Source organism: Sus scrofa, chromosome 12, assembly GCF_054392235.1.
Source record: "Sus scrofa isolate SSC_HxYL_T2T_F1_AM1 chromosome 12, Sscrofa_HxYL_maternal_Yorkshire_Landrace_v2.0, whole genome shotgun sequence".
In the NCBI taxonomy this organism is placed as follows: Eukaryota; Metazoa; Chordata; class Mammalia; order Artiodactyla; family Suidae; genus Sus; species Sus scrofa.
In genome coordinates this window covers 51,693,612-51,716,811 of record NC_139394.1, presented here as the reverse complement: position 1 = coordinate 51,716,811, position 23,200 = coordinate 51,693,612, and the positions used below count along the sequence as shown (strand labels likewise).

Here is a 23,200-nt window from a genome sequence, read left to right as displayed (position 1 = left end):
GAGCAGGGAGTTGGCATGCAGGCAAAGGACCTTGCAAATGCAAAGGCGACACATTACTACAAAGTCAGGTGCTACATTTGGTGGTCTAGACCTCTAGACTGCTTATTCCCCGAATTTAAAAAAGTACCTTGGAGTTCCCGTTGTGGTGCAGTGGTTAACTGAGTCCAACTAGGAACCATGATTGCGGGTTCGATCCCCACCCTTGCTCAGTGGGTTAAGGATCCAGCATTGCCGTGAGCTGTGGTGTAGGTTGCAGACACAGCTCGGATCCTGCGTTGCTGTGGCTCTGGAGTGGGCTGGAGGATACAGCTCTGATTCAACCCCTAGCCTGGGAAGCTCCATATGCCGCAGAAGCGGCTTTAGTAAAAGGCAAAAAGACAAAAAATAATAATAATAATAAAAAATAAAAATAAAAAATAAAAAAATGCCTTGGTACAAACTACTATGTATCAAATAAATAAGCTACAAGGATAGAGTGTACCACACAGGGAATCTAGCCAATATTTCATAACTTTAATTGGAATGTAATCTATAAAAATGTTGCATCACTGTTTTATACCTGAAACTAATATAAGACTGTAAATCAACTATACTCTACAATTAAAAAAAAAAAAATCTTGCCCTGGACTAACACTTTTTCAAGGGACCCTCACAGAGCTGGGAAAGCAAAGAAGGGGAATGGGGCAGAGAGAGGAAGAGAGGCCCCCAGGCCAAGGAGTGGGCAGGTGCACACGCCCGCCTTTCCTCCGCGGGCTGAGTGAACTCGGGGGATTTAGGTCTTGAAAAGGGACCCACCCCACCCCAACTGCTGGTTTTCTCCATTTGAACATTTCAGGGACTCAGGTGGTCAGGAACTGGCCAGGACACTCTCCTGGGCCAGAACCCCCAAGCTCAGGGGCACCCCCCAGCATGGGAAAAAGGCAGGCTGAGGGACAGAGGTGGGAAGGCACGGGGCCACACAGCCTGGGGCGCTGCGGGACACCCCCTTCCCCCAACCCCGTCACCCTGCAAGGCAGCCTCCCCAGCTCTCAGAGGAGGAAAGAGGCAAAGCGTGGTTAGGTGGCCTTCCAAAGACAAGTGGAGGTCGGTGGGCCCCTGAGTCTGGGGAGCCCACATCCAGTGGCTGCCAAGAGCCATGCCAGGCTCCCCCTGGGGGTACCTCTGAGCCTTCTTTTCTGCCTCCATCTCGCCCACAAGCCCCGACGGTCCACGTCCTCCCACTGGTCCTCCTTTCCAGGCTCAGGCCCCGACTCCCACCTATAGTCACAGCTGCCACCAAACCTCGTGCCCACTGCAGTGCCCTCCACACAGCCAGGGAGGCCAACTCAAGGCTGCCGGATGTGGATGGGGCTGCAAACCTCAGGGAAGAAGCCAGTGCCCGCCTGTGCGCCAGCTACCCTCTCCTGGACTACGGGGTATCGTCTTCTGGGCCTGGCTGGCCTTGCACAGTGCGCATCACCAACAGCCGCCCCGGATTCCCTGGTGCTCTGGGCTTCATGCCACCTCCAGGCCTTTACTCAGGCCCTGCCTGCCACCCGTGCCTGCCCCTCTCCCTTTCTGCTGGCTTACTCCTATTTGTTATGGCTGCACCCAGAGTATACAGATGTTCCAGGGCCAGGGACTGAACCCATGCCATAGCAGCGACAATGTTGGATCCTTAACCCACTGAGCCACCAGGGAACTCCTCACTTGTATTTTTTCACACATCTTTTAGACAGGCTCTCAACAGATGGCTTTCCCTTGATCCCCTCCAAGATGGGCTGAGTCCATTCTGGGCGTTCCCTAAGGCCCAGGCAGAGCTTCACCACTAGACCTAAACATTACTGCGAGGCAAGGTGGGATCTCCTGTCTCCCTCTTTAGAATGTGAGCCCCAAGGACCAAGCGCTGCCCCATCTCTCCATCCAGCCTCACCTCTCCATCTTCCTTCCCTGCCACTTGCCCCTCACTCTCTGCGTTCAAGCCACACCCGCCTCCTGCCGAGTCTTCTACGTGCCACGTTCCTTCGACCTCAGGACCTCTGCACATGCTGTTCCTTCTGCCTAGATGCTCTTCCCCATATGTCCATCCAATATTCACCCCTCCTCTAGGAATTGACACAAGCATCGCACTCTCAGGAAAGCCTCCCCCAACCGCCAGATTAAGTTGGCCGCCCCTTCATCCGAATGCCTGTTTCCACTGGCAAAGCAGCAGCACATGGGTAATGCCCGTTCCTCCCCCATCAGTGCCATGAGACAAAGGACCATATCGGTCTTGTTCACTGCGGGGCAACCGTCCTGGCACACAGTAGGGGTTTAGAAAATGTGTGATGGTGCCTGAAGGACGAGAGGACACACCTGAGCCGGAGCCAGGGAGAGTAACGCCCCCCGGCCTGGGAAGAATCCCGGGGGCACAGAGCCTGGCGGCGGGGATGTGTAGCTCTCTCCTGTTCGGGAGCCCGGCAGTACAAGGCAGCACACCCCGGGGAGAAGATAAAAGCATTTGCTCTTCTAAGAGGTGCTACAATAGCTTCTGGCTGCTGCTGCACATGAGACAAGGTTGGGGAGAAGGGAAGGCTGTCACCAGGCGTCAAGGGCCCTCCTGCAAGAGCACAGCACCCCCCACCCCCGCGCCCCACCACCGGCTCCTCACATCCAGCCACAGAGGCCACATCAGTTCACCTGGTGCCGGGGGTGGGGTGGGGGACGGTTTCACCCCTAGTCTCGCCCTGGCAGGGGCTGCATGGGAGAGAAAAGAGCACAACCATCCTGGGGAGGGGGACAGATGAATTGTGATGCAAAGATCTCTGCAAATCAGGCAGGACTCTGCTCTTTGGGCGCATGTGGGATTCATTTTTCTATCCTCCTCTGCTGTTTCAGCTCTGTCCCCCGCAGGCTCGCAACACCTAATTGCAAAGTTCTTGCACGTGGTCCTGTTTGGGATCTGCTGGCTCCCGTCCTTGGTGTGATTTGGCGGATGACGAGGTGCTCTTGGGCCTGTCTGATCTCGGGGACCCCCACTCCCCCAGAGGGATCGCCGGAGACTGGAAGACTAGAGAGGCGTCAGGGAGCCCCTGGTCTGCAGCCACAGTGGGTGGAGGCGGCCAGACCCAACTAGGAGTGAGGGGTCACCAGGCTGAGAGGTACCAGGAAAACTGGGGATGAACCAGAACCAGAGAGATGCTGACATGAGCTTGGCAGAGACCTGGGCGCCTCTGGGCTGGCTGTGTGCTCTGTGTGCTCCAGCCCAGAGGGCAGCTCTTCATGGACGGGACAAGGTTGTGCTGTCTCCTGCCTGCCGGTGCCAGGCCCACGACAATGAAGTGGGCTCTGGCGACCAGAGGCTCCCCACCCCTGGGGACTTGGGGACCAAAAACCTTGGGATGGGGGGGATCAGCACTCTGAACAGAGGAGGCACAGGAAGCGGTCTGGCTCTCTGCAGCCCATCGTGATACAGCGAGCACAGGCCTGGGAGTCAGATGCACCCGGGGGAGTGCCAGCTCTGCCACTCGCAGGTAAGTGATGTGGGCGAGGACCTCAGCCTCAGTGTCCTCAGCTGAGAAACGGGCATAAGTTCTGCAGGGTGCTGAAACGAGTGAGTGGCTCCTAAGTGCCCAGCTGAGGGCCAGGAGTGTGATGTGCATTAGGCAGGCACTTGTCCCCAGGCTGCTCCTTCGGGGGCCCTGGCGTTGAAGCTTGTCAAAGGCGGGCAGGGCGCGGGGAGGGGGCGGGAGGGAAGGCCTGGCCGGCTAGGGAGGTACTCACTTGGCTCGCAGGGCGAGCTGTCGATCATTGGGGCAGACCCACTGGTCACTCCCGCTGCCGAAGATGGTGTCGGCCATGGCTTGGGGGCGCCCAGCCAGGGTGCGCAGTCACATCTGAGGCGACAAGAGGAAAAAAGAGAGGAGCGCTTCATTGGCGGGGGTGCAGATGGCAGGCAGACAACAACAGGTGCACCTTGGGCACCAAACAACAGGACTTCCAACCTATTCCAGTCCGTTGCTGTCCCCGCCCTGTCCCCCACCCCCCATCCCAGATGATGTCCAGCTAGAATTTCACCGCCAGCATCCCTCCTCCAGCTAAACGCTGCTCCCTCCAAGCTCCTCTTTCAAAAGACCTGATCCTGGGAGGGGGCGCGTGGGGGATCATGCCGCTAAGTGACAAAGTTGGACTTGACTGGCAGGACGTCAAAGGGACAGAATCAGAAAGGAGAGATGAGGCACACCTCGGTGGCCTTCAACTTGGCAGCCAAGCCCCGAGCACGGCTGATGCCCGTGCCTTCCTGATAAACCCCTGCTTTATTCCACCGGGACCACCACGTAAACAGCCCCCTTGGGAATCCCACAGGGAAGCGACCCTGCTCCAGGACTTCCTGGTGGTTTAACTTGCACGGTCCAGCTTAGCTGGCTTTCTCCTTGCCACCAAGGATGTGGGGGGCGGCAGGTAGAGGAGGGAGGGGGAGAGAGCTGAGTCTGCGGGAATCCCAGTCCCAGAGCAATGGGGGGGGGGCGCTGACTCAGCCACACTCCTCTGCTCTAATCCCCTCCAGACCAGTGGCTCCCAAACACAGGACTCCTTGCACACTTAAAAGTCACGGAGGGAGTTCCCGTGTGGCGCGACAGTAACGAACCCACCTAGTATCCACGAGAATGTGGGTTCGATCCCTGGCCTCACTCAGTGGGTTAAGGATCCGGCGTTGCTGTGAGCTGTGGTGTAGGCCAGCAGCTGCAGTTCCGATTTACTCCCTTAGCCTGGGAACTTTCTCATATGGCAGGCGCAGCCCAAAATGCAAAAAAAAAACAAAAACAAAAAGAAGAAGAAAAAGGCACTGAGGTGGGAAACTAGTCTGGCAGTTCCTCAACACAAAGTTACCAGGAAACCCACAAAGGACTTCAAGGTATAAACCCAAGAAAACAGAAGACATATGTCCACACACGAACTTGTACATAAATATTCACAGCGGCCTGAGTCACGACAGCCCCAAAGTGGAAACCATCCATGTCCATCAATGATGAATGGATAAAACGCGGCACATCCGTATGATGGAATTTTATAAGTACTGACACGTGCTACAACACGGATGAAGCTTGAAAACAAGCTAAGTGCACGAAGCCAGTCACAAAAGACCGCAGACCGCATGGTTCTATTTCTATGAAGAAAGGTCTGGAATAAGCAGATCTGCAGCGAGAGAAAATAGATTAGTGGTTGCCGGCAGCTGGGGATGGAGGCAGGGAGGAATGGGGGTGACTAATCAGTTCAGGGTTTCCTTTCTGGGTGATGAAAATGGTCTGGAATGAGGCAGTGGAGACGGCTGCCCCGTTTGCGAATATGCCCTCAATCAGCCGTATCATAGCCATTAATGTCTGCATTTCATGGTATTTGAACGACACCTCATCAAACCGTCATAAACAATTCTTGAGACCTCCAAACAGTATGGGCTATTTTCTCCTGCTATTTACCATGTATTTAACACTGAGGAAAAAAGTTAATTCATCACGAAACAATAAACCCATGAGATGCTCACATATTTTGTTTAAAAACTGTGTTTTCAAAACAAGACAATTACTGAGAATAATGGCATTGTTTTGCATTTCTCTCTCTCTCTCTTTTTGAAGGGCCGAACCTTTGGCATAAGGAGGTTCCCAGGCTAAGGGCTGAATTTGAGCTGCAGCCACTGGCCTACGCCACAGCAACGCTGGATCCGAGCTGCATCTGCGACCTACACCACAGCTCACGGCAATGCCGGATCCTTAACCCACTGAGCGAGGCCGGGGATCGAACCTGCATCCTCGGTGGGTGTGCTACCGCCAAGCCATGATGGGAGCTCCTGTTTTGCATTTTTATGAAAGTGTGTAATGTGTGGCTTCACCAAAGACAGGTGGATGTGCGTTTCTGACACTTCATATCTGAAGTGTGACATGTAGTTTTGTTAAAGCACATGAAGGGCACCCAGCCGCTCCCAGGTGTGCATTACAGTTGGAAAAGGGTGGAGGTGGAGGGTTTTAAGAGCCTTCCCGTAACGCTGGAAATTCTCCTCTCATCCTACATTCATACTCCACAGACGATAGTTGATCAGACGGTGGCAGATTAGTCCCAATGTGGCATCTGAAACCATGTCAGTGAAATTTGTGTCTGTACATTTGTGTGAGAGCGTGGACCAAGTGTCTTATCATCATTATTACGAAAACAGTTTTGACCTTAGGGACTCCCTGAAAAGCAATGGGAACCCCCAGAGATCCCTGGACCCCGGTTTGAGACCAGCTGTTCCAGACCAATGTCACCCATTTCGGTGATGACCAGCAGGGGGCAGCGTGCAGATGGCTGCTAACTGACCCCCACAGGGACCAAGCTGCTAACTGACCTTGCCTGCAGGGGTCTCTCCACCCCACTCAGCTCATCCAGGCACCCACTCCCCACTGTGAGCCACCCCAGGAGAGAGACCTGGGTATCCTCAGGCCCCAAAGAGCTGCAGGTGGACACCCCATGGCCAGGCCTGGTGCGGGAGGGCTGCAGGTGCCACCATCACCAAAGCCTTGACCTTCTCCCAAATAAGGCTCACATTCAGTCCAAAACACAAGTGGGGTCAAAAATGATCCAGTCATCAGACAACTTTAAACCAGTCAGTACCCCACTTCTAGCTATAGTTAGGTTTTTAAAGTTCTATTATCTCGAGAATAGTGCCATCTCACCGCTGCATGGGTGTGAAAAGCGTTACTCTGTTTCAAGTAAACATTTATAACATACTGCAACTCAGTAGCCCTGTTTCCTTATCATTTTAAAACTATTCTGAGCGCTTCAAGAAATGGAAGTGGTGGGGTGTCCCTGTCCGGGAGAGGCTGTGGGGTAAACGGGGGTGCCCAGGCCGTAAGCTTTGCAGGCACTGTCATTCCTGACATGGTCTGCAGGGGGCACCACATCTCGGGGCCACTGCTCCAGAACTACCAGGCCCTGAGCCTTCCTGCCCTTGCTGGGGCTGGGAGCAGTGAGCATGGAGGTGGCCCCTCTGCTCTGCCAGGCACCCCCACAAGAGGAGGGATGCACCTGTGGTGACCCCAGAGGGAGGAGCAAACCAGCAAACCTTGGGGGTGGGAATTATTCCATCTTGTACAGAAACTTCCAAACCAAAAGGGAGTGGAGGTGGAGGGGGAGGCGGCGGGAAGAAAGAAGGGACCCTGTGCTCTCAGCTCCAACCTTCACCTCTTTAAGGCGGGAGGGGGTGGGGGAAACGCCCAGGAGACAGCAGCAAACACAGAGGAGAGGCAGCAACCCTTCACAGCCCCAAACACATCACCCCCAAAGGAATCTCTACGGAACGAACCTCTTTTGCCCCTTTTGGGTCATTTCCTAGGGGGCCAGTGTTTTGAGATCCCTGGCAAGAGAGCCCCCAAACTAACACTCCTCTGCCCTCTGGCCCATGTGAGGTTTCCATTCCTTTTCTCTGCTCTTCTTGGATTTTTTTTAACTTGAGCCAAAACAACTCTACAGGCTACTGTCCTAGAGTTAAAAGAGTGAGGCTGAGACCGAGAAGAGGAGTTTCCGCTCTCGTCCAGAGGGTTATGTCCTTTTTTTTTTTTTTTTTTTTTGCTATTTCTTTGGGCCGCTCCCACGGCATATGGAGGTTCCCAGGCTAGGGGTCAAATCAGAGCTGCTGCTGATGGCTGACACCAGAGCCACAGCAACGCAGGATCCGAGCCGCGTCTGGGACCTACACCACAGCTCACGGCAACGCCGGATCGTTAACCCACTGAGCAAGGGCAGGGACTGAACCCGCAACCTCATGGTTCCTAGTCGGATTCGTTAACCACTGCGCCACGACGGGAACTCCGTGGTTCAGAGGGTTATGAACATGACTAGTCTCCATGAGGATGCGGGTTCGATCCCTGGCCTCACGTATTGGGTTAAAGATCCAGCGTTGCCGTGAGCTGCGTGTAGGTGGAAGATCCAGCTCGGATCTGGCGTTGGTGGGGCTGTGGTGGAGGCTGGCAGCTGCAGCTCTGATTCAAGCCCTAGCCTGGGAACTTCCATATGTCATAAAAAGAAAAGAAAAAAAAGATGGGGCTCGCTTCTGCCCTAAAGTGTGTGTGTGTGTGTGTGTGTGTGTGTGTGTGTGTGTGTGTGTGTGTGTGTGTGTGTGTGTGTGTGTGTGTGTGTACACACGTGTGTTCTGCTGGGAAAGTGAGACCAGCCGCCCTGGGGGAGGCAGCTGTTGGACCTGGGAACCCTCCCCAGACCTCTTCCTCCTCTGGTCAGGTTGCGCCCTCTCTCCCCCACCAGCCCGGGCTCCCTGGGGGCCTGCGCCCTCTCTCCATCCCCACCCAGGACCAGCTACAAGGTCCATGGCAACCGTGCAGAGGCCCCACCTCCTCAGAGAGATGGCCTTTCCCAGGCAAGCAGGCATTCAGACAACTTGCCAGAGTGCTCAGAGCAGGACTGGGCTCTGTCACTTGTTCCCTCCCAGGCAGTCTGTTCCTCAGGATCCCCCGCGCGGGAGTCAGCACCCAGGGGCTCCATCTAACGGCTGAGCCACCTCCCCGCAGAGGGGCTGGTGTGCCCACGAGGGCCCCTGGGTGCCGCCCGCTCCCCGATGGGCGAGACTAGCTGAGCGGAGGCTGCTCCCTCACCAGAGCTTCTGAAGCCTGCAGCGCAGGGCTCAGGGGACCCTGGGGGGGTGGGGTGGGGGGACAGGAACAGGAGTTGCCTGGTGGTGATGTCCTGAGAAAATTGCAAGGGGGTGGAGGTTGGGCAGATCTATGAAAGCAAACACATTCTCAGAGTCTCCTCTCAAACCTCGGCACCCTAGACATGAGTTGCTGCAGGCAAGTCACCCTTGAACTCCACTGGGCAACAGTCAAGATGCAACCTCCTGTGGGTTCTCCGGGCACCGGAGAAAACACCCTTGTCACCCACCCCCAGATGAAGATCTTACCATCATCACGTAAGCTCTTCCCATTTCTTTTTCCTTTTTCTCTTCCTTTTTTTTTTTTTTTTTAACTTTTTGCTTTTTAGGACCACACCTGTGGTTTATAGAAGTTGCCAGGCTAGGGGTCAAATGGAGCCGCAGCTCCTAGCCTACTCTACAGCCACAGCCACAGCCACAGCCACACCAGATCCTTAACTCATTGAGCAAGGCCAGGGGTTGAACCTGAGCTTCATGGATACGAGTCAGGTTTGTTAGCATTACGGCTGAGCCACAATGGAAACTCCCTCTTCCCATTTCTTCTGAGATCTTTGTGTATTGATTTGAAATAAAATTGGGTTCTTACTCCATATGCTGTTTGCTCTGTTTTCTTTTTTTTTCTTTTTGGTCTTTTTAGGGCAGCACTCGCGGCACATGGAGGTTCCTGGGCTAGGGGTCTAATCGGAGCCATAGCCACCAGCCTATGCCAGAGCCACAGCAACACCAGATCTGAGCCACGTCTGTGACCTACACCTCAGCTCACGGCAACGCCAGATCCTTAACCTACCAATCGAGGCCAGGGATCGAACCCGCAACCTCATGGTTCCTAGCTGGATTCGTTTCCACTGTGCCACAACAGGAACTCCTACTCCGTTCTCTTATCACATTATCAAAAGTCCTTAAAAACATAATTCTTAATTGTAATTTAGTATTCTGGATATAGTTTATCATTTTCCTGTTGGGAGAAGCAACAGGTTGTTGCCAATGTTGTTCTATTAGATTCAGCCCTAAAACGGCTCTGCTGGGAGACCACGTCTTTGTGCCCACTTCTCATTAATTCCTCAGGATAAATTCCCCAGAAGGAAGGGAAGTGGTTTTTTTGTTTGTTTGTTTTTGTCTTTCTAGGGCCGCACCCATGGCATATGGAGGCTCCCAGGCCAGGGGTCAAATCGGAGCTGTAGCTGCCGGCCTACACCACAGCCCTACCAATGCCAGATCCGAGCTGCATCTGTGACCTACACCACAGCTCACAGCAACGCCAGATCCTTAACCCACTGAGCGAGGCCAGGGATCAAACCCACAACCTCCTGGTTCCTAGTCGGATTTGTTAACCACTGCGCCACGATGGGAGCTCCGATTTTTTTGTTTTTTATGATGTGTCTCTAAAGCGCATCTAGAATGGTTCACTACAAAACACTCTGCTGCAGGCAGCGGCATCCTGTCAGCCTCATGTGGATTTTGTGTTTTCAAACTCAGCACTGAGATGGAAGAATCTACCTGAAAATCTCCAATAAGTTGCTTTTAATAATGTGCACGGTCCTAATCACTGAAAGAAGACCTCTTCTCTGCAAACGTTCACGTCTATTTAAAAGAAACTTCTCCAGAGTTCCCATCATGGCTCAGCGGTAACAAACCCGACTAGTATCCGTGAGGACATGGGTTCGATCCCTGGCCTCGCTCAGTGGGTTAAGGATCCGGCATTGCTGTGAGCTGTGGCGTAGGTCACAGATGCGGCTCGGATCCCACGTTGCTGTGGTTGTGGTGTAGCCAAGTAGCTGTAGCTCCAATGCGACCCTTAGCCTGGGAACCTCCCTATGCCACAGGTGCAACCCTAAAAAAAGCAAATAAATAAATAAATAAAAAGAAAAGAAGCCTTCTCCCTCCTAATGCACTTCAGGGGCTTAGAATCCGGCAACCTGGCGGTCAGGTAACACTGTGCCAGCCGCAAGTTCTCCCTGCAGAGGGCCGGGGCCTCTGCCTCCACACAGGCCTGTGCTGAGGGCGAAGGGAAAACCCATGCCTGAGAACTCCAGAGAGCGTGGGCATCACCCCAACCCAGGAAAACACAGCCGTATGACCCACCCTCCCAAGTCTTACAACTACTTACACCCTTTCCAGCCCGCAGCGGTCTCTGAGATGCACCAGATTCTGAAAAAGATGCCAGAGGGCAGAACGAGCTGCCCTTTGAGAAGGACCACACACACTCACTGGGGCTCTGCCCCGCCTGCCGGGCCGTGGGGACAAAGGCCACTGCCCAGCATTCACCACCCGCACCTTCTTCTGGTGGAGTTTCCTCTCCCAGCTTCAGACCCCGGCCCTCTCACCTCCGTGGGTTTTTTTTTTTTTTTTTTTTTTTAGGGAAACCGCCACTGATACGACGGAGCCGAGTCAGATGGCCCAGGCTGGGATGCGGATGGAGAGGCTCTCATGGACCCACCACAGGGTCCAACCCACCATAGGGTCCAACTCATGGGAAGAGCAGAGGTGATGCAGGGATAACGAGGGAAAGAGGCAGGAGGGGTGGAAGGGCTGAAAGGAGCCGCCGAATCTGGGAGGGGACACCACGTGCAAAGGCAAACACAAGTCACCAGCAAGTGCAGGACGCTGGCTCCAAACGGCCACCGAGAAAACAAAAGTGCATCTTTCCACACAGTTGTGCGTGTGTGTGTGTGTCTTCTGGGAGTGGCTAAACCATGATGAGGAGACGTGAGGCCCGGCCAAGAGCAGCAGCTGGCCCACAGACGCAGGAATAATAAAGACATGTTGGAAACCACCCAGTTAGGGAGTGGTTGTTATGCGGCCTTACAATGGCAAGAGATAACTGATACAAACAGCAGCTGGAAAACAAAAGCCCAAGCCTGACCTCAATATCCTGCTGAGCCCAACCTCCCAAAGCCATTCAGAGTCTGGTCGGTTGGTCTTTCTATTTTCCTTCCTTCCTTCCTTTCTTTCATCTTTTTAGGGCCACGCCTGCAACATATGGAGGTTCCCAGGCTAAGGAGTTGAATCAGAGCTGTAGCCCTCCGGGCCCCCAGCCCCCACCCCCTACACCACAGTCACAGCAACGCCAGGTCCGAGCTGCACCTGCGACCTACACCCCAGTGCACGGCAATGTCAGATCCTTAACCCACCCAGCGAGGCCAGGGATTGAATCCACATCCTCATGGGTGCTATTCAGATTCATTTCTGCTGAGCCACAACAGGGAACTCCCAGAGTCTGATTTTCAAACTGTGAGCAGCATAAAGGCCAAAAGACCAGAGGAGGGAGGCACAAGAACCAAGCAAAACAGGAGGCACAAGAACCAAGCAAAACCCACGCTGCTCCCAACCCATGTGCCAGAGGAAAAGCCCAGAGGAGAGGGGGCTGGGGGAGGGCCCGGAGCCTTCTCAGGGGGCCTGTGCAGGGCTGGAAAAGGGGCATCACCCCAGAGTCAAATCTGAGCTGACGCCTGGAGAGCCTGCTTTCAGCCTCCGGAAAGAACGCTGTGATCCTTTAGTCATGCCTGCCCTGGGTCACTGCTGCTGCTGAGTCTGCCCTCCAGACAAAACCAGCTGTGCCTGGACTGGGGTGTCGGGGGCGGGGGAGGAAGAGGGGGTCTAAAGGAGGGGAAAAAAGCAGGGACGAATACAAAAGAATACTTGCCCCCCAGCTGGTGCTTCCTGAGGCCTCCAAGACACCGTGTGGGAGCCTGCAGTTCTACACCCAGGTATTAATATTCCTGGAACCCTTAGCAACAGGCCCTGACACCTGCTCTGTTACTATGATACGGGAAACATGGTGAGAGCAGCAAGATAAGGTGAGCGGAGACATCGACAGCTCCTCCACCTGTCACACTGCACTTGGGGATGAAAGACCCAGACAGGCAGCCTCAAAGGCCTGTCTGAAACTCCAGGGAACCTCTCTGTGAGCTAATTATGCACAAGGCAGGGCTGGAGAGGATTCGGGCGATGAGATGGGCACCCTGGGGAAGCTCCTGCCTGACAAACGTCCCTACGACTCACCCTGTCCGCGGGAGTCCGGCCAAATCGGCTCCTGTGGGTGACTTCCCTCCCCCACCCCCACTAGATTCTCCCCCACCCACCACCTTCTCCATGACTCTGGCGAAAGCTTCTCAATCAGTCTTTGGATCTCCTGGGGCTCACCTCACCCCCTGCACTTGCAGCCAGAGAGTCATCCTTAACGTGGAGCCAGACCAGGCGACTCCCTTGCTCCGAAACCTTCAATGGCTCCCCAGTGCCAAAGGAAAATGCCCAAGCTGTGCTCAAGGTCATTCATGACCTGGCCGCAACCACCCTTCCAGTGTCACCTGCCACCACATCCCTCCACGAAGCCCACACTCTTGTCACCAGGAGCCTGGCCACGCTCTGGCTGCTAGGCTTTCTCTCTGGAACTTCTCCCGTGACCCACCTTTCCTGCTCACCATCAGCCTGCAGAGGCTCAGCACCACCTCCTCTGGACGCTCAACTCCTCCCCACCCAACCTCCACTCGGTTCGGCCCCCCTGGCCTTCCCTCAGCGTTTCCCTCCACTCTGTGTCCTGGAGAGGGGTCTTTACTTCTGTTACCGCTGCAAAGCCTGCAGCTCTCAGGGTCCCTGGGCTTGCGAAATGCTCAGAACACAGCAGGTACCAGTTTGCCTTTTTTTTTTCTCTTCTGGCCGCCCTGTGGTATAACGAGTTCCCAGGCCAGAGATCAGATCCGAGCAGCAGCTGTGACCTACGCTGCACCTGCAGCAACGCCGGATCCTTTAACCCACTGGGCTGGTCTGGGGATTGAACCTGTGGACCAGAGCTCCAGAGACACCACTGATCCTGTTATGCCACAGCGGGAACTCCCCCGATCGCCTCTACAGAATGCATACTAACCTTCGAGAGTTTATCGCAGCCCAGGGATAAAGCCCAGCTTCCCAGGCCTGGAAGTTAAGGCTGGGCAGCATGACCTGCCTCTCCTCACCTTCCTCCCGGCCACACGCAGGCCCTTGCACTGAGCAGAGCTCACCTGTCCTGCTGCAGGCCCGCTCTGCGAAAGCGGTTGACGCCAACTAAAACCACGGGAAATTAGAGCCCCAAAGGGCTCTAAATCCTGAATGATCAACAATGGTAGATCCATGTACCACGTCACAGTCAGTGTCAAAAATGACTTGGGAAAGGGTTTACAGCCAGAGTAGGGGTAAGAGGTAGACCAGGTCACAGACAATACGACATATTACGACACAACATAAGCAGAATCACCATCAGAGGGTTGGGTTTGGACTTACGTGTGAACGAACTTCGGGAACCATTTTCTAAGGATGACTAAGAGTCAGACAAGCGAGGGGACTCTGCCTGTCCTCAGGGCCCCCTCACATCCCTCCTCTTGGGCGGGGCTCCCAAGGCCCCACAGCCCTGCTTAGGCTCCTGCAGCCTTTCCTGTCTATGGCCTGTGAGCAGCACTCCCTCCTGGATGCCCCCAAGTCACAGGGCTGAGTTGCCTGCTGTCCTCAGGAAGACAAGCAGGCCTGCTTTTGGCTTCGTTGCCCTCACTCATTCAGTCATTCAACAAACAAGCTCAGAGTGTCGACTCAGCACCAAGCACGTGCCGCACCTCCGCGGACTGCAGGGCGGGCAGGGGCAGGATCTTGTACCCCAGAAGGCCTCACATGGTGCACAGGAAGGAGCCCCACTTATCGCTGCAGGGGTCTTCTCCCCAGGGAAGCAAATCCTCACCCCGAACGCCCACTCCCACAGACCCAAATCCCTGCCTGTCTCTTTGTCTCGCCGAGACCATTTTCCCATTCCCGGGCTGAAATGGTACTTGCAGCCCCCGACTGAAATGAAATGCAGAGCCTCCCACTTCCTCCCCCTCTCCCTTCAGGGGCCAGCCCTCCGATTTCAACAGCCACAAGCTCGGCCTACAGGTCTCCGGAGGCACAGCTGCCTTTTGTCATTTCTCAAAGGCCTGGGACAGGGCAGGTGGAGGGCCCGGATCACAGAGCTGACGGCGGCTGACTCCAGGGTGACCAGATGCTTCGGGCAGGACTCACCCCCCCAAACACACAGGGAGGAGGGAGGCCTCCCAGGCTGGCTGCCAGGCCCAAAGCAGCGCCAGACCACGTGGCATCAGTCTCCTAGGGCTGCTGTAACAAGTACCACGAGCTGGGAGGCCTCCAGCAGTCCAAGAGTCTGGAAGCCCCAAGCCAAGATGACAGCAAGGCCAATGCGCTCCGAAGGCTCCAGAGGAGACTCCGTCTAGAGTGGAATCTCCTTTCGCTTTGCTGTTTGCTGGCAGTGCTGCGTCACCCCCATCTCTGTCAGGCACCTGCCTTGGGGCACATGGCGAGGGGTCTGGATGCTGTGTGTCTCCCCCACCCCTTTTTTTTTTGGCCACTCCACGGCATCTGGAGTTCCCGGGGCCAGGGATCAGCTCTGAGCTGTAGTTGTGACCTAAGTCACATCTGCCTCAATGCCAGATCCTTCACCCACTGCATCGAGCTGGGGATCGAACCCACGACCCAGAGCTCCCAAGATGCTGAGGATCCCACTACACCACAGCGGGAATTCCTGCTGTGTGTCTTCCAATGCAGAAATACAAGCCACCTTCCATCTATGCAACCGGTGTGGCAAGACCCAGGCAGACAGAGTTTTTGCCAAGGAAATCTGGTTTCAGCTCACCCCTGAGAGCTGCGTGTTAGAGGAGCCCAAGAGAAACCTCTCCATGAAACAGAGAAGCCTCTGGAAGGAAAAGAGGCCCACCCCTTCTCACCCAAACCTCAGGTGTGCTGACGGGCGGGTCCTCCATGTGCTCAGGTCCCAGGAACAGCAGCCTCTGACGACCCTGCCAGGGCGCCGGCTCTGCCAGGCCCTTCAACCTCCCTCCTCCCTCTTCCCTTGGGCTGGGCGGGGGGGACCCTGGCCCGGGCTGTTTGCTTAAGGCCGGCAGCCAAGGCAACCCCGCTGACCTCGCTGCTATCTGCGGCCAGCTGTCCCCTCTCGTTCATGGAAACGCAAACAGACGGATCTCTGTTCCAGCTCCAAGGTGAAGCACGTGATGCCCAGGTGCCAGCTGTCAACTCCTCTGCACACTCCCTGTTCCCCTGGCAGAGCCTCAGACCCTGCAGAAGTGAGGGTGCCCATCACCAATGACTGCCCAAGCCTCAAGCAAGGTTGGGACGAGGGGGGGACACCTGAGAGGGAGAACATGGCTTGGTATGGAGGAGAGGAGCAGGGAACGGGCCAGAAAGAACCACCAGCACTTCGTCGGCAGGTGTCCAGGGGGCTTTCAGGAGGAGCCCGCGCGTCACAGTGTCTCTGCGCATGCTCAGCCGCCCGGGGAGACCTAACCCGGAAGGGGAAGAGGGACATAACAGGGCCCCGCCGACCTGCCAGGTGCGGGTCACAGGCTGGCCTGTGAAATTCATCGCCATCTCAAGAGCATGGCGTGACCATCCTCCCCTTCCAGAGAAGAGGCTCGGGACCCCACGCTGGAAAGGTATGGCCACTCGCTCAAGGCCACAGAGCTGGACCCTGGCACTGTCACCCTCTCTGCCCCTGGCTGCAGCACGTAGCACCTGCTGGAAGCAATCAGCCAGGGCGCATCCACCCAGCACTGAAGAGCATGCCAGGAGTTCCCAGAAACCAAGACCCATAGGAATTGGCCCAACAGGAGTTCTGAGAAGGCCTGGGGCCACCTGGGCTGGAGCAGAGCTGCTGCGTGGCTTTCCCAGAGCAGGCAGCCCGTGGCTGGGATTTGGCGCAACGATCGGGAGGTGAGCAGCAAGGGCTCAAGGGCTGCTGTGACCCCATCTATGCCCGCAGGTCGTGGATAGCCCCTGCTCCCCACCATTCCCACGGCCCGACCCAGGTGAGCACCCAGACCTCAGCCTCCCCACGATCCTAAGTGGTTCCCCTGCCACCAGCGTCTCCCACCCAACCCAGCCTACTCTGCCACTGGAAGGGCCCTGCAAAGCCCAGCTCTGCTCAGACACTGGCACATCAATCCTGGCATCATCACCTGGGAGTGTGTGGCCATCCCCAGGCTCTATGCCACCCGCCAAATCTGTCTCGAGTCCAGCAGAAACACTTGGCATCCTTCCGTGTGTCCAAAGCCACACCGCCTCCGGGCAGCCCTCCTCCTGCTCCCCAATCCATATCACAGGCCTAGCCTGGAGCAAAGGTTCCCTCCTTGGCATCCTCAGCAACACTTTTTGCCTCTTCCTAGCACTTCCCGGTTTCTGGTGATTTAGGAAGGTGTCCTCTCCTACTGGGCCAAACACGCCCTGAGAGCAGCACAAAGCTCATGCCCAGATGACACTCAAAACACGTGCAGTGGAATCGAACTGAGAGTCCAGAAATAAACCCGTACATCTGTGAGCAACGGATGTTTCCACAAGGGCGTCAAGACCGCTCAATGGGGGAGAGAAGAATCTCTTCAACGAATGGTACGGTGACAATGGGGCAGCCAGATGCAAGAGAAGGAAGCTGGACCCTTCCATCACACCACTTAAAAAATTGACTCTAAATGGATCACAGCTTCTAAATGGAAGAACTAAAACTATAAAGCGCTTAGAAGGTAAAAGAGGGTTAAATCTTCATGACCTCAGGTTTGGCAGTGGATTCTTAGACACGAGAATGCAAACCCAAGCCGCAGTGAGATACCACTTCCTACCCACCAAAAGCAAAGCAACAAAAGAAAAAAAGTGGATGCCATCAACATGACAAAATTCTGCACACTGGAGTTCTTGCTGTGGTGCCATGGGATCAGAGGCACTGCTGCAGCACTGGAACACAGGTTCGATCCTTGGCCTGGCACAGTGGGTTAAGGGTCCAGCATTGCTACAGCTGCGGCTCAGATCTGATCCCTGGCCCTGGGAAGTCCATGTGCCGTGGGATGGCCAAAAAAGAAAAAAAAAATTCACGCACCGAAGAATTAACCTTAATCCTAAATGTTTTCCTGGACAAATATTTATTTCAGTATTTCAGGGTGTGTTTATAGAAGAAATATGACAAGAATGCTCACCATACATACCTTTTATTAAATGTCATCAACAGCAGAATTATTGCTGCTTTTGGTCTTTCACTTCCTAGGTCTGGCGTCCCTATTTCCATAAGCCTGATTCAAATTATTGTCCTGATTTTTAGGCTCAGGTCTATCTCAGGAAGTTTGAAAGAAAAAGAAAAATGTCTTTTAATAAACCCTGCCTTTCACGATCTTGAACAAAATGGGTGGCCTCATAGCCTGCACCTTGCCATCTGGGCTCACACAGCCAGTGCAACTCTCATGGACACGGATCTTTTAGAATTGAGTATATGACTATTAAGAACACTAATAAAGCTGCCTCCTTGGTCTTGGGAATGTTGTCAACCCTCAAAAATGTCTTCACATGTGCGACAAAAGATATGTGTATGTATGTTTGGAGTTAAATTGTCTTTAATGCACCCAAACAGGAAATAGTTTCAAATGTCCATGTGGAGGGAGATGCATAAATAAATGACTCACAGAGTGGAAAAAAGAAGGTAAAAAGGTAACACTCAGAATGAAGAAAAAATATTTGCAAATCACACATCAGAGAAGAGTCTAGTATTCAGACAAGTTCCTGTCATGGCTCAGCGGAAATGAATCAGACTAGTATCCAGGAGGATGCAGGTTCGATTTCTGGCCTCGCTCAGTAGGTTAAGGATCTGGCATTGCCGTGAGCTGTGGTGTAGGTTGCAGATGTGGCTCGGATCCGGCATTGCTGTGACTATGGCGTGGGCCAGTGGATACAGCTCCAATTTGACCCCTAGCCTGGGAACCTCCACATGCTTCAGGTGTGGCCTTAAAAAGAAAAAAGAGAGACAGAGTCTAGTATTCAGAAAATATAAAGAACTCCTACAACTCAACAATAAAAAGACAACATGCTTAAAAAAAAAAAAATGGGGAGTTCCCGTCGTGGCGCAGTGGTTAACGAATCCGACTAGGAACCATGAGGTTGCGGGTTTGATCCCTGCCTTTGCTCAGTGGGTTAACGATCCGGCGTTGCTGTGAGCTGTGGTGTAGGTTGCAGACGCGGCTCGGATCCCGTGTTGCTGTGGCCCTGGTGTAGGCTGGCGGCTACAGCTCCGATTAGACCCCTAGCCTGGGAACCTCCATATGTCGCAGGAGCGGCCCAAGAAATGGCAAAAAAATAATAATAATAATAATGGGTAAAGGAGTTGAACAGACATTTCTCCAAAGGAGATCCACGCGTGCCTAAAAGCACAGGAAAAGATGCTCAACTCCATTCACCACCAGGGAAAAGCAAACCCAAACCACAAGGACACACCACTTCATACCCACTAGGACAGCTGTAATTTCTTTTTTTTTTTTTTTTTTTGTCTTTTGTCTTTTCAGGGCCACACCCTCGGCACATGGAGGTTCCCAGGCTAGGGGTTGAATCGGAGCTGTAGCTGCTGACCTGCACCACAGCCAGAGCAATACCGGATCCAAGCCGCGTCTGTGACCAACACCACAGCTCACGGCAACACCGGATCCTTAACCCACTGAGCGAGGCCATGGATCGAACTTGCATCCTCATGGGTTCCTAGTTGATTCACTTCCGCTGTGCCATGACGGGAACTCGGGACAGCTATAATTTTTAGAATGGAAAATAACAAGAGCTAGCAAGGATGTAGAGAAACTGGAACCCTTATCCATTGCCGGGGTGAGTATAAAATGGTGCCACCGCCGTGGAAAAGTCTGGCAGTTCCTCAGAAAGTTACAGAATTACCCTATGATCCAGCAATTTCTAAGGACATACCCCAAAGCACGGAAAACAGGTTTTTCAAACAAAAACTTGTACACACAGGCTCGTAGCAGCACTATTCGTCGTAGCCAAAAGGTAGGAACACACCCAACATCCATCAGCTGATGCCTGGATAAACCAACGTGGTGTAACCACACAAGAGAGCATCTCCTGAGCCTAAGGAACAAAGTGCCGATTCCCCCTTCAACGGGGATGAACCTCGACCACATGCTGCTAAAGGAAGCTGGCTGCAAACAGCAACAGAGCAGGTGACTCCACTGATTCGAATGTCCAGAATGGGCAAGTCTTTAGAAACAGAATGTAGATTAGTAGTTGCCTAGGGCGTATCAGGGAGGAGGGGAGGTAACAGCTAAAGAACATGGGGTTTCTCCTTACAGAGATGAAAATGTCCTAAAACCAGCTGTGGTGATGGCTGCAACCAGCAGTGACTATACTAAAGCCCACTGAATTATATATTTTACGTGGGTCATCTATATGGTATACAAATTACATCTCAATAAAGCTGTTTTTAAAAAGCCTGGGAGAATTCCTGGTGTGGCTCAGCGGTAATGAACCCGACTAGAATGCATGAGGTCACAGGTTCGGTCCCTGGCCTCGCTCAGTGGGTTAAGGATCCGGCATTGCTGTGAGCTGTGGTATACGTCCCAGACGAGGCTTGGATCTGGTGTGGCTGTGGCTGTGGCGCAGGCCGGCAGCTGCAGCTCTGATTCCACCCCTAGCCTGGGAACTTCCATATGCTGCAGGTACAGCCCTAAAAAGAAAAAAAAAAAAAAGGTATGGGGTACAGTGGAGAATGAACTGGGGGTCTGGACAAGGCAACCAGGTACACAGTCTCCAGGGGACAAAGAACTGGCCACTTTCATGTTACTGTCAACCCCCTGATGGTCTGGGGACAGATTAACTGCAAATTAAACTCAATTAAAAAAACCAACAGATGGTGCATTTGTGAAAACACGGCAGGAGAGGGGCAGGGAGAGAGAGAGAAAGCAGATGTAGCTGAGTGCCAGGAAGCATTACTGAATCTAGGTAGAAGGCCCTCTTTGCACTGTTTGTCCGGCTTTTCTATAAAGGATGAAAACTTTCACAATAAAACATCCATAACGAGCTCTCAATGGCTAAAGCTTGAAGACTTTGAGTAACCAAAAAATAACCATGCAGAGTCCCCTGGTGGCTTAGCAGGTTAAGGACCCGGTATGGTCACTGCTATGGCTCTGGTTACAGCTTTGCCACAAGTTTGATCCTGGCCCCAGAACTTTTACACGCCACGGGTGCAGCCAAAATGAAACAAAGTATTGGATGATAACCCATAAGGTAAAAGAAATATCTGTGAGCCCGTATGATATAAATAATTGAATAAATCAATAGGGGAGAAGGCAGTGCTGAAAAAAGGCTATCAGTTAATAAATGCAGATGCACCTCATTCAACTGTGCTTCACTTTATTGTGCTTGGCAAATACTGTGCTTTTTAGCAAATGGAAGGTTTGTGGTGACCCTGCATGGAGCAAGTCTATCGGGGCCATTTTTCCAACAGTGTTGGCTCCCTTTGTGTCGCTGTGTCACATTTCGGTGATTCTCATTCTTGCAATATTACAAACTTTTTTCATTATTATGATAATTGTCAGGGTTTTGGGGTTTTTTTGTTTTTTGTTTTTAGGCCGCACCTGTGGCATATAGAAGTTCCTGGGCTAGGGCTCAAATCAGAGCTACAGCTGCCAGCCTACACCACAGCAGCCACAACAACGTGGGATTGGATCTGCATCTATGACCTACACTGCAGCTTGCGGCAACGCTGGATCCTTAACCCAGTGACCAAGGCCAGGGATCGAACCCAAATCCTTGTGGATACTAGTTGGATTCGTTTCTGCTGTGCCACAGCAGGAGCTCCCTGTGGCTCAGGAACTTCCACATGCTGTGGGCACAGCCAAAAAAAAAAAAAAAAAAAAAAAAATAGAAGCTAAAGAGACAGGCATATAGAAATTCCCATTGTGACGCAGCGGGTTAAGACCCCAACATAGTGTCTATGAGGATGCAGGTTTGTTACCTGGCCTTGCTTGGTGGGCTAAGGATCTGGCATTGCTGCAAGCTGTGGCATAGGTCAGAGATACAGGTCAGGTCCGGTGTTGCTGTGGCATAGGCCTCACCTGCAACCTCATGGTTCCTAATCAGATTCAGTTAACCATTGTGCCATGACGGGAACTCCAAAATTTTTTTAACTCTGCCTTATATTTTAAATTTCTCACAATAAAGTGTGGTTTTAAAAAAAGTAAAATTACAAATGAGTATGAATTGGGGCATTCAAATTGTAAACCCAGATCCACAGCCTCAGCGGGAGAACGCGCCCAGGACGCCCCATTTGCAGGAAAACACGCCCACGCCTGTCCCTTCTCCCCACAGGTGTCAGCAGGCCCCAGGGCTGCCCAAGGGCAGGAGAAGCAGTGGGGCTGCCGGGTGAGGGCCAAGGCCGGGGGCCTGTGGGGACAATCTCCACATAAATACATTCAGCTCCTTGGGTGCCAACCAAGTCAGAAAATGTGCGGCTGCCACGGTTTTTATGAGCTCCAAAGGAATTTGGCACTGGATGCCCGGCTGACCAAGCAGGCCCCAACCTGGTCACATAGGCCAGGTGGCCTTGCCAATGGCTGATGAATTCTCTCCTTCTGCCAAATAATAAAGGGCAGTGTGGTCCCTTCCAAGCCTTCTTTGGGCCAGGTATCGGGATCTGCATCCTGGCCCCGTGTGAATTAGTAATCCAGGGACCGCAGGCAGCTCCGGTCATTGCCCTAAGCCTTAGCTGCCTCCGCTGCAAAATGAGTAGCTGCCTCCCGGCCGGTTGGAAAAAATAAACTAGATCAGGTTCTGAATCGGGGTGATTTTGTTCCCCCTGGAGACAGGTGGGGGACGGGGGTAGCCCTGGCCACAACCCAGTGGGTAGAGGCCAAAATGCTGCTGAATAGTCTACAAGGCACAGCATGGCCCCCTGACAACATCAAATTACCCAGCTGAAAAGGTCAAGGCCCCAAGTTTGAAAAAACCCTGATTTACATGGTACACACCGCGCACAGACTGTGCACCCTCAGGGCAGGCTGCCATCGGCATCGTCACCACCATCGTCACCTCACTTCATCGTCTTTCTCATCGTCTTTCTCACCATCATCAGTATTGTTGGCCTGGAATCTCCGGTACCCGGAGGAGCAGAGGGAGGGAGCATCAGGGAAGTCTGCTGTACCCAATTTGAGACAGGCTGGGACTGGGACCCTTTGCTGCAGTGTTCGCACCTTCAGGAGTGCTTCCTCAGCCACAAAAGACAAAGAAACTATATGGGACTAACGCTGACTGTGTGCATGCACCGTTGGGGCCAATTACAGCCAACAAGATACAAAAACACCCGGAGTTCCTGTTGTGGCTCAGCAGTAACGAACTTGACTGGTGTGCATGAGGATGCGGGTTCAATCCCTGGTCTCGCTCAATGGGTTAAGGATCTGGCATTGCTGTGAGCTGTGGTATAGGCGACAGATGCAGCTCGGATCGGGCGTTGCTGTGGTGTAGACTGGCAACTATACTCAGATTCAACCCCTAGCCCAGAAACTTCCATAGGCCTTGGGTGCAGCCCTACAAAGACAAAAAAAAATAAATAAATAACGATCAAAAACCCAAGTGCCACTTTTTTGGGGGGCCACCCTCTTGGCAGGCAGTTCGCTGGCCAGGGGTCGAAGCTGTACCACAGCAGTGACCACGCTGGATCCTGAACATGCTGTGCCATAAGAGAACTCCCCACCTGCCACTTCCAAA

General features: G+C 53.5%; 1 protein-coding gene across 44 annotated transcripts in view; it reads right to left on the bottom strand.

Moving 5' to 3' along the window:
* Window positions 1-23,200, bottom strand: part of RPH3AL (rabphilin 3A like (without C2 domains)) — a 171,775-nt gene that overhangs the window by 93,450 nt on the left and 55,125 nt on the right. For 28 of the 44 annotated variants that reach the window (XR_014821590.1, XR_014821588.1, XR_014821589.1 and 25 more), the window contains one exon: window positions 3,742-3,854. Coding sequence is in view for 37 of the 44 variants with exons in the window: in XM_084985588.1 (XP_084841714.1) it covers window positions 3,742-3,854 (113 nt within the window). In the remaining 7 variants the exon portion in view is untranslated. Of the gene's footprint in view, window positions 1-127; window positions 292-2,334; window positions 2,520-3,741; window positions 3,855-12,296; window positions 12,352-15,393; window positions 15,485-15,589; window positions 15,611-23,200 lie in introns of those variants that run through there. The other 16 variants (XM_084985580.1, XM_021067540.2, XM_021067547.2 and 13 more) reach the window with 9 other exon arrangements.